The sequence below is a fragment of the Clinocottus analis genome, unplaced genomic scaffold (genome assembly GCF_023055335.1).
Source record: "Clinocottus analis isolate CAN_PGR_092001 unplaced genomic scaffold, fCliAna1.0.p SCAF_1, whole genome shotgun sequence".
NCBI lineage: Eukaryota > Metazoa > Chordata > Actinopteri > Perciformes > Cottidae > Clinocottus > Clinocottus analis.
The window spans coordinates 3,809,781-3,821,781 of NW_027175820.1; the positions used below are offsets into that span (position 1 = coordinate 3,809,781).

The following is a 12,001-nucleotide window of genomic DNA, read 5'->3' on the forward strand; positions in this document are numbered from 1 at the left end:
CATTGGAACTATGAGCTTTAGTAAACGATGGTTCCATCTCGAGTTAAAAAAAGACGTTAAAGCACGGTATTGATTCAATAGCACTGATTCGAGACCTTGCTACCTTGTGATTGACGGGTCGCGACGACGGCGTGCTTTACTTCTAGAACTGTTACACTTTCACAGTTCGTTTACAGTTCATGTCGTTTATCTTGGACCATCTTCAGGTCAAAATGTTCGCCTTCATGCCCAATTATCTCCAAAACCAACGCCATTGGCATCAACCCCTCAGCTGTGTGCTCATTACCATCTCAGTTCAGTGTGTTAGCATGCAAACATTTGCTAAATATGTAAGAAATATCAGCACGTTAGCATCCCCATTGTGAGCATGTTAACATGCTAATGTTACCATTTAGCTCAAACGTAGCTGTGTTTAAAGTAGCTACAGTTTGACAGAAATTCTAGGATGGCTGTTGACTCTTCGGGCCCAGTCTAACACCTGGTGCAAAGAACAGCTCGCTGGTTTCAGGCCCCTTACAAAAATACAGGTATCTTTTTATTTAATGCCCATGTGAGCACCTAAGGGCGCGGTTGGTTCTAGAAGGAGGTGTGGTTTGGCGATTTCTGGGTGCATGGCTATCTTGAGGCAGCAGAAAGAGAATATGTCATTTGGTCAAAAAAAGATACATTGTCTAAAGTCAATGGAGCTGGATTGTGTTACCCGACAATGGAAACAAAGTGACAAATAAGCCAGAATGTGATGCCAGATTTGACATTTCAGAAGCCCTATTCACCATGAAAAAGCATTTTATGAAATGTAGGAAATCAACGTGAGAAGAAGAAGGAGAAGGTGGAGAAAAAGTGTTCACACTAAGAAATTGAATTAGCTATTTGGATTTGAATAATGTTCCTTGAAACAGAGGTCACAAGAGTCTTGCTGAAATGGAAGTGATTTTACAGCCTGTAATCAAAACTGGAACAGAAACCACAAAGATATAACCGTGTCATTCGTTGACACTCGTGGTTACACCAGAAAAAAACCCATGTTGCTAAAAACAGCTGTGTTTGTGTGCATGTCAAATGTATTAGCACGCTGGAACATAGCATTAGCTCGTGTCCGTGAATAAACACGAGCTTGCATGTGTGTATTTGACTAAGTATTAGTATGTGCATGTCTGTGTGTGTTTGTGTGTACTTTGGTGTGAGTGTTGCACAGCTGAAATGTTCCCAGGCAGACAAAATAAAAAATGAGGGACTTATGAATATGCATTAACACATTTTACTGCATATCATCATCAGGACTCGGTGCCAGTGGCTCAGACCAAATAAAGCCTGTGACTGATCCGGGTAAAAGCCGGAGCTAAGGTCAAATCAAATCACATTTATTTTTTTTTCAGGCGCCATGTTCGTGTCTCAGATGTGTTTGCAGAACAACAAAGGAGCGGACACGACTGGCAGCTCACTGCCGGACAAATGTGTGAGCAAAGGAGTGAGGAAGTGATGTTTTTGAGTAATAGTGACAACAACATCGTGTTGGGCGGTCGCAGCTGCAGTTATGAGCCGTCAAACAATACAAATCAAATACACACTTCACAGATGTGTTTCAAATAGTAGCAAAGAACTGTCCGTGTGTGGATTTCCTCAACACATGGAAGGAAGTATGTGCGTACTATGTGTACAACCCTTCAAATCAGAGAAGAGACAAAATCAATCTGTTCTGGCTCATTGAGTCTTGTGGCCATGAGTTGAAATCGGAGCGCTGCTACACACTTTTGCAGCATTTACAATGAAGGAGCTCAAGAAAAAAAGTGAAATCAAAGGTAAGCCTTGGCGATGCCTCATCGTCAGTTAGTGCTGGATATTGAGTTCATGCAGCGATAACATGTCAGCTACGTTCGTAGATAATAATGGATGATGAGAAAATAGTATTTGTGCAGCAGCCGCTATGATTACCCAAGTAATGAAGTTATGTAAAATTGATATTTCAATATTTATTCTGCTTAATGCATTACATTTATCAGAGAATAATGCTGATGTGAATACAAAACGTCGAAAAGGGGGAAACATAAAACCAATACATGTTGCATGAGGTTCACACATGTTCAAGACGTACTAATATGTCGTTTATGAAAACCACCACAGGGTCCATTTAGTAGATTTCAATCACACATGACCTTCACTAGCAGCAGGTCTCATAGACATTTCATTCACTTTTAATTTTTTTTTGACATTAGGTAAATAAACAGTTCATGACTGCATGATAACGCAGAAAAATATGATTTTGAATACTATAATTAGACACACCAATACATCCTGATTAAGCAATTGTTGACGGTAACGCACATAATCATTGATAGTAATCATCCACAGGCAGGTTGAAATCTGCAAATTCATTGCGTGTTGTTATTTTATTAAGTATAATAATAACTCTCAGCTCCACATGTTTGGTAACTGTCAAGCTTTAAATGACAAACAACAGTCGCCCAAGTGAAATCTACCTGTTATTTTGAGTGCACACTGATATAGAACACTCTGGTAAACGTAAGGTTGTTGTACAGTACTTTACGGCTGAATAAACTACACCCCATGACTCACTCTCAACCAATCAGAATGCTTGATTTGATCCACCTGTATTATAAATCATATATATGTCATATATATGATGTGTTTCTGCACCTTACTGACTCCACATGCATTGTTAAAGTGTTCCTCTCATGCTGACTTTGAATGACCTCTACAATAATTAGGTGTCTTGGCTGTGTGTGCCCGACCTGTATGGGGGTTTTTGTGTGTGTGTGTGTGTGCATATAATGTTTGTTTTTTTTTAACAATCATTTGTCAGTAATGAGCCCCGTCGTCATTATTATCTAAGCGTCTGTTACGATCCTTTACCTTTCTCCTTGGGAGAAGCTGGAAGGAAATCCACGTCAAGCTGCATTCTAAATAAAAGAGGACAAAAAGACAAGTAAACAAAGGAGAGTGAAAAAAAGAACCCAAAAAAGAACACCCCAAAAAAAAATCCAAGCGCATATGTTGACAGCAAGGGTGGGGGGGTGTGAATTCAGAGGGCGCATCTACCTGCTACTCCCTCTAATAAATACCATTGTTTGTCTCCCTTTTATGCAATTAACAGATGTTTTGATCCGGGTGTTTTTCCTTTCATCCGCCGTCAGTAATGAGACGCGAACCCCTGATACGCTCTCCATCTCTGAACTCCAGAGACCACTTCTGACAGAGGAAAAGCGAAACATCACACCAACCGCACACGGTGAGTGGGAGAAAAGGGGTGGGGAAGTGACAGAGAGAGATGGAGAGAAAAAAAAAATACATAGATAACGTGGAGATGATAGGGCACCTCAGCACGGGTGAGGTACAACGTTGGTTCTATATAGAACAAGACAGCTCTGTCATCTCTCTGCGGCGTGCTGCTGGAGAGGATGTTGTTATTAATGTACAAAAAGGCATGGCGCCCTGTTGGTGTCAGTGATACAATGTGTTTAATATGTATTAGAGAGCCGCGTGTGAACATAAAAGGTTGTAATGCGCGTGGTTAGCTTCACTGTCAAGCTGAAGGTTGGTGGGCTGAAAGCTGATTCCTCTCTGAACGGAAAAACACACTTTCATTCGTCTGGGCGCGTGTTTCAGTCGGAGCACGAATGGAAGTATAAACGGATGTAAACGGAGTCGTAACATATGAATGATCGTGTTCTTTAACCCTGGAACGCGAACGTCGGGTGATGTTTGCCCGAGTGATTGTGGCTATGCTACTTTTTATTGTGTTGCTTTTGTCTGAGTTGCGTGGCTCCTTAAGTAGTTTCATGCTGCTCACTGATGTTACTAAAGGTAGGCGTGTCTTATTGAAGGTAGGCGTGTCTTATTGAAGGTGGGCGTGTCTTATCGGAGATAGGCGTGTCTTTTTCAAAGTAGGTTTGTCTTATTGAAGGTGGGTGTGTCTTATTGAAGGTAGGTGTGTCTTATTGAAGGTAGGTGTGTCTTACCGGAGAAAGGCGTGTCTTTTTGAAGGTAGGAGTGTCTTATTGAAGGTGGGTGTGTCTTATTGAAGGTAGGTGTGTCTTATTGAAGGTAGGTGTGTCTTACCGGAGAAAGGCGTGTCTTTTTGAAGGTAGGAGTGTCTTATTGAAGGTGGGTGTGTCTTATTGAAGGTAGGCGTGTCTTATCAAAGGTAGGCGTGTCTTACCAGAGATAGGCGTGTCTTTTCGAAGGTAGGAGTGTCTTTTTGAAGGTGGGCGTGTCTTATTGAAGGTAGGCGTGTCGTATTGGAGGTGGGCCTGTCTTGTTGAATGTGGGCGTGTCGCTCTCTTCCAATCTGCTATACAAGACTCACATGTCCCTGGAACGACCTGACCAGAGAACAAGTTCATAACTCCATTATTTATATTTCTTTTCAGGGTCCCTCGATGATACCTGTTATTGGTTTTATGAGAAGTTCTATAGGATAAAATAAAGGAAGAGTACTTCAACTTCCATTGTATTGTTGCATTCTAATTTTATCAAATACATTATATCTGGTGACATATACCCAACGTTATAGTGTGACTGGTTGTAACATTGGTAACACATGACATCTCTGTCCCAGGACCTCGCATCGGATCAGAAAAAAAAATAAAGATAGTAAAAACCCTTTCACAGGGAAAAAAGGGAAGAAACCTGAGGGAGAGCAACAGAAGAGCATCCCTTTCCCCGGATGGACAAAAGCAATAGATGACATGTGACCAGAATAAAAAACCTAATGCACAGCATGTTGTTATATTTAGCTATGAAAATAAATATTCTCGCTGCTATAGTATACGTTCAATAGCAACGTACAAGGTCGTTGTGAACGTCTTGATTTCTTGATAAGAAAACAATTTTAATATGAATGTGTCTATGACTTTTATATTGTCAAACTGTATGACTGTTAAATGTCTTCCACCGCATCTCTCATATTTGACAAATATCATAAATAAACATGAAGCACAATTAATGGACTATGCCGTTCATCAAATAGTAACTAGGAAGGGTTGGTAAAATATAATATGAAGTTATTATTATGTATGATCTCCGTGAACATATTGTTTTGACTTAAGGGTTATAGATGTCCAATTTAACAAATTGTGAGAAAATTGGAAAATCACATGTGTCACATTTTCACACTTGGGAATTTCACATGATATGTGAGAAACAACAAAATATCTGTCATGAAAACTTCTATGTGTATTATCTATTAAAGTATTTAGCTTTGTACTGAATGCACACATGAGACAAAGTAGAGGTTCAGATAGAGCTATTAAATTACAGATACGACTGCGTTTTCACAATAAAACTTAACAAAATGAAGAATACATAACTTAATCACAGCGGTAAAGAGTAGCGTTTTCATTATGCATCAACTCATAGTAATTATAATGCAGCGTAATACAGTGAATAAAGCATCAACAAAAATGATATAAAAATAACCTTCCTTCTCATGAAAATAACTAGCAACAGCACAATTACTGTATTATATGTGAGCAAAATGCTCTGCATTGTGCGTAAGGCTTTTCTCACAAAGACACGAGTGAGGGAAAGCGAGACCTTTCAAATGTATGGAGTCATTAAATGTCATTATTAGACATTTTCCTTTTGAAATATCATGTTTGCACAACTGTAAAAAGCTCCATCCATCAAACACTAACTAGCAGAAAATAACAAAGGGGAGAATGATAAATCATCACTGTGATAATATGTGTGCTGCTTATTCATCAGTGGGGGAACCCCAATTATCCAAAGCTAGCATGAAACCTCACTCATGTCTGCACCCCATTAAAGCAGTCAGAGCGTGGCAGTGTCTGTTTTCAAAAGAATCGCGTGTTTTTTCCCCCTTTTTTCATTTGTGATTAATTTAATGAAACTGCGTGTGACAGTTCAGAGGCTTCCGAGTTACTTGCTTGAACTCGGCGTGTCACGACGTAGGCTGGTTCCAGCGTATATCCATGAAAAATGGATGCGTCGTAATCCATAGATATTACACAGAAATGATTCCTATATGTATTCTCCATAAGGTTTTCATGAAAGGAAGTATGAAGACATCAATAGTCCACACAGGGTGGATAGGACAATGGACAGGTTGCCCAAGAACATGAACATGTTGTCCAACAACATGGACAAGTTGCCCAACATCATGATTATGCCATCCAACAACATGGACAAGTTGCCCAAAAACATGGACATGTTGTCCAACAACATGGACAGGTTGCCCAACAACATGGCTATGTTGCCCAAAAACATGGACATGTTGTCCAACAACATGGACAGGTTTCCCAACAACTTGAACAGGTTGTCCAACAACATGGACATGTTGTCTACAAACATAGACATGTTGTCCAGCAACTTGGACAGGTTGCCCAACAACATGGCTATGTTGCCCAAAAACATAGACTTGTTGTCCAACAACATGGACAGGTTTCCCAACAACTTGAACAGGTTGTCCAACAACATGGACATGTTGTCTACAAACATGGACATGTTTTCCAACAACTTGGACAGGTTGCCCAACAACATGGACATGTTGTCTACAAACATGGACATGTTTTCCAACAACTTGGACAGGTTGCCCAACAACATGGACATGTTGTCTACAAACATGGACATGTTTTCCAACAACTTGAACAGGTTGCCCAACAACATGGACATGTTGTCTACAAACATGGACATGTTTTCCAACAACTTGGACAGGTTGCCCAACAACATGGATATGTTGCCCAAAAACATGGATATGTTGCCCAAAAACATAGACATGTTGTCCAACAACATGGACAGGTTTCCCAACAACATGGACAGGTTGCTCAACATTATGTACATGTTGTCCAACAAACAGCAGTGCTTTAGCCAGTTGGCCGCTGTTTGTTTCCCATGTGAAACGAGAAGTCACTTTTGATGTTTTTGGGCACTCGCAACGGCACTTCTGTACTTATTTTTACCCAAACGACAATCTGTTTTGAAACCTAACCCAGCAGTTTTGTTGCCTAAACCTAACCGACTTGTTCCTGTGAAGACGTGTATTAAGAAAAGTCTGTAGTTACGTAACAAGTAGGATTTTGACACCAGTTTCTTCCATTCAGAGGGCAACGCATGAGAAATGACAATTAAATTTCCGCAAGATATGATTCAAACTGTTGCATGAGGAAACGTTAAATAATGTGCATTGAATTGAATAGAAGCAGAAGTTATGTCGGTGAGGAGCAAACAGTGTTAAAGAGAACCAAAGTTTTCCTTATTTGAATTACTTCATGTACCTCAGGGACCTTGCTTGGTCTCCTTGAAGCATGTTTCTTACCATTAACCGTTGAATGCACGGGTAAGCGTTTCGTAATATAAACATTCTTAAAGACTAACTACTTAGAGGATGACTTCAACCTTGATTTCTTGATTAAAAAAAGTGTGTGTTTCCGCACATGCTTCCACGTTGAATGGCGAATCAACGAACAGAGACAACTTTTGATAAATTGAAATGAATGGTGGCCACATTTGACAGCAGTAAAACTACATCAATGCATACAATTGACAACTCTCGAACGACGTTGTGCAGTGAAATCTAAGGCTCATTTATAGTACGCTCACTACCTCACAAAGCCATGCATCTCCACGAAGACCTTCAGCATTGCGCAGGTGCGCTTCTGAGTACTGTGATTACAGAATACTATTTCATTACATCCTTGGAGATATAATTATATTATTACATTCCTGTACTTTAAATGACCGACTGTTATCCTTGGCTTTTATGCATCTACATCACGGTTCAGTGAGATGAATTAGTCTTGCAAATGTTGTTTTATAGATTATAACAAACAACTGAGCTATATATGAACGCAACTTGAGCCAGCGTGTACGAGCAGTAAAAGAGCATCCAGGTGGCCTTTTCACACACTCCTCTTATTGTCCCGTAAACTTTGTATGATGTTGTTTACTGATACTGTTCTTCCCACATAATGAAATTCAAGAATAATGGACGATCGATCCCCAGCCGCTGTATTCAAAGGAGAGGAGGAAGACCGTTGCGAGACTGATGAGTTCACACATTTTCAATGGAGATCTTAACATCTTGAATTTCAGCGCCAGTTTTTGCCAGCAGACTGGATCCTGTATCAGTGTGTTCTATTTGGAACCCGGTTAAAAGCCGTTTGAGATCTCTTTGTAAAAAGAGCCAATTGATTGAAACAGGATGACACTTGGGTGTTGGATGCAGATCCGTCTTCAACACAAGGTTAAAGTCTCTGCTGATCTCGGGGACGAAGGGAGATGAGTTGCCGTACGGAAGAACCACGTGAATATGTTCTGTATGATAACCACCATACAGTATCCCCCACCAGAGTCAAAATCTTAGAAGCTGCTGAAGGTCTGGCGTTTTCCCTGAGCTTTAGGCAGCATTGCACTATTATAGATGATGCATTATGTCCAGACGGCCCTCATAGAAAGAGCCGATAAACACGTTTGCGACATGTTCACTGTGCATTTAAATTGGCAGCAAACTGAATTCCTCTCTAACAACAATGTCAAACTCACCGCTCCACTCTATGCATCTTTTATTGAGTAAATAATATGAGCCCAGCACAGATTGTGTCTATTTTTCACATATTTTCATTCCATGACAGTTTTAATCACAAGTTCACCTCCTGCTTTTTTTCCTTTTTTTTTAACATTACATCGCACAGTGAGCTGGGGCTGCCGCATAGCAGCAGCAGCGGCTCAGTATGTTAACGGATGAATCAAAATGAAGGTGACTGGTAATGGTTATTGTTTTGTTCCTCTCTGCAATTTAATCTCCTCTCAGAGAGCTTCATTAGGCGCTGGAAGAGCAAGCGGTTTGTAGATAAAACTTGATCTGGAAGCCAGGGACACTCGGGACGAGCCAATATGCATTCACCTGCTGGACCAAACCAAGTGAGGACTGGTCCAATCGTATGAGCACTCACAGATTCGAGGGTTTTTACTCTGCTTAGTATCAGTTACAGGATGTGATATCAGTAACACACAACCGAGACACATTCATCCAGAAAACCTGAATAATAGTCCTTGAGCACACGAATGCTTTGAGCTAAATGCTAACACTAGCGTGCCAAGAAGCTGACCATGACAATAAAATACTGATTGTTCACTCTCAACCATGGATGTTATTGCAATGGTGGAGCTTGAGGAACAATCCAAAGATCACAGAGATAGACTACATTAACTGGGGAGCGTGTCTGTTGATGATGTTGTGCCAATCCATCGACAAACTTTTTCCCAAAAACTTTGACCTGACAGGAAAAGTCAGGGGATCACCAAAGTTCACCAGAGCCATTATGATTGATTTTCTGGGGACCATGAACCTAACAAATCATCTATACAAAATTGACAGAGCTCCATTGCCATCCTTTAGCGTGGCAAATACGAGCTATAAACTAATGTGCTATTGCGCTGCCAAACAGACTCGAAGCCAAAACTGGACGTGAAGCCCAGTTGGCAACTTTAAATCCAATCTCTCCTTGTATCAAAGCCAGGAATGGCACTCAGAATGGAAATGAAACATGCCAATCTCCCCATCCCCTTTTTTCAAATCTACCAACCACAGCGATACAAGGAAGGTAGAAAGTACTTTGGCTGTGATTTGTTTCATGTGGGGCACCAGGGAAGTGTAGAAATGTTCAGTTGTTATTAGGAAGGACAAGGAGGAGGAGGAGGAGGAAGAAGAGGAGGAGGAGGAGGAAGAGGCGGAGATGGCTGCGGCTATGGGGATGGCTTGAGCATATCAGGCCGAGCAGATTGTGTGGTCTGAGTGGCTATTAAAAGTGACAGGATGGAGGCCTTGGAGTTGGTGAGCCGCCTGATTACACCTCTCCCCCCGCCCGTCCTCCTATTGACTGTGGTTAGGATGTAGCTTTCCATTTCCTGCCGAAATAAATTAAAAGTCAGAAGTAATTTGCCTGATGGGCGGATGCAGGTGTTTTCTCTTCCCGCATTTTTTATTTTTTTTTTGTGCTTCAAAGTTTCTGAATACAAATTCTCCCGGCCTAGAAATCAATTGAACCCGTGGCTCTTTGATAAGGAAAGGGCTTATTTCCAGCCTGTGACAGTTTTGTGGCAGGGAGGCAAAAAAAAAAGGTAGGGATTTGATTAAAGGGAAGATAGTGAGAGATTGAGGTCTTGTTCTTGCCATAGGAAAGATCAAGGTACGTAATCATGTCTGCTACAATGCTGGCTCCATACCGCCATGCTCTTGCTCCCTCATTGTCTCTCTCTCTGACACACACACACACACACACTTTTCTTATTTCTCGTACACGCATGCACGGCCAGGATCACATACCGACGTTTCCTCGTGTGTGCTTTGTACTGACATCTGATAAGCAATGAGGGGAGGATGGGGGGGTATGCTTAGTTTTCTGATCCGTCCAAGATCCCGGTTGAAGGCTTTCAGATCCCTGTTGGCCACGCTTCCCTCCGAGACTCTTTTCCATACCTGTCAGACGAGTGGCGGACACGCAGCACCTCCGCAACCTCCTCGCCAACATCCTGTTGCTGCTGCTCACTAAGACTCGCTTTTACAGAAACCGGTAAAGCATGCAGCGCCTACGCTAGGAGAATTTGTTGTCGTTTTTTCACGGGGATAGATGCCTTGAGAGTGCCAAAGTAAGGGCAGGGGTTGTGAACTCTCCACGAGCTGTTAAACTGGTGAACTGCACAGCTTTCAAACAGCTAGCTGCATGACAGTGACAGCTGTAGGATGTGTGGTAGACAACCTGGCATCGGGATAAATATTGCATGATGCTAAACAATGACGAAGACTTGGGAGTTAAAAGCGTATTCCAAAGACAACATGTGTCTACAACATGAGGGTTTTTTGACTGAAATGAGTGTAATTACTTGACAGATTTGTCCCCAGAAAGGCAGGTCATCACTTTTGAGGGAGTCCTTGCGGCTCATCTGTCCTTGAAAAAAGGCTCAGAAGCGTTGCTTCATCCGCTTGCCGCTCGTCGCTCGTGTTGCTGTCGGGAGCGAGGTGAAGCCCCTTGAACATCAAACATGGCTTTCATGTGTCCTTTCATTTAAAATGGCAGTGTTTGTACAACACCAGGAATCTGAGGCCTTCCCCTGCTCGCGGCTCAGGGGGAGGTACCATGTGACCCAACCCCCCCTTTACCTCTCCCATGACTCCCACCCTCTCACGCTGCTCTCCGGAAAACCGACCTCCACACTGCCCCTGCCATCCTGAGAGCCCGACTGGGGACGCACGCAGGCGCCTTGGCGTTGGCGGACGAAAGCGAGGGTCAAGGCGGCGCGGGTTCCTTGCTGCTCGTCGAGTGGCTCGAATACAATCAGGTGCAGCGTGATCAAAAGGGCAGATGACTTATTGTCGGGCCGCGTCTGGATGCTTGGCCTTCGCAACTTCAAATGGCACACACCGGCCTTCTTTGCACTCCCACGAACACATTCTCCCCCCACAAGACATACACTTATACACAAACACAGATAAAGACGCACACGGCTCTCTCTGGTGAGCCCATCTGGGAGTGAAAAGAGGCCTCGCTTGAAGTGCTTCCCAGTCGAGGTGACTACATAAATAGATGGTGGGAAGGGAGGGAGAGGGGGGTGTGGTGGTGGTGGGGGGGGGGTGTCTTCAGAAGATGGAGGAGAGAACGCATTTGGGCACTTTCACCTTCGTTAATTTTAGATGTTGTTTATTCCCCTCCTTCAAGCTTTCCCAGAAGAGAGCTTATTGCCTCGGTACATATTTCCATTTTTCACTAGCGGCTGGCAGCAGGATAATTTCATCTGACTGTAATTCTGGATCCGGTTTGTTCACTTGGAAAACAGCGAAAAAGAGCTCTTGTGTTTAGACACTCAACACAAGCACCAGCGTGCATGAGAGACATCCACGTATTTTTAGTTTTGACACGAAGAAGAGAAGAAAAAAAAATCACCATGTAGTCTACCGTTGTAGACAGAGGGATTATGTGCCATAATAGCAAATGTGACATACCTTTTGCTGGTTCTACTATTATGA

General features: G+C 42.3%; 1 protein-coding gene across 1 annotated transcript; it reads left to right on the forward strand.

Moving 5' to 3' along the window:
* Window positions 1–6,076: 6,076 nt before the first annotated feature.
* Window positions 6,077–10,554, forward strand: LOC137784548 (uncharacterized). The gene is made up of 2 exons (XM_068575320.1): window positions 6,077–6,813; window positions 10,464–10,554. The coding sequence occupies exons 1-2, from the start codon at window positions 6,077–6,079 to the stop codon at window positions 10,552–10,554; spliced, it is 828 nt and encodes a 275-aa protein (XP_068431421.1).
* Window positions 10,555–12,001: the final 1,447 nt, after the last annotated feature.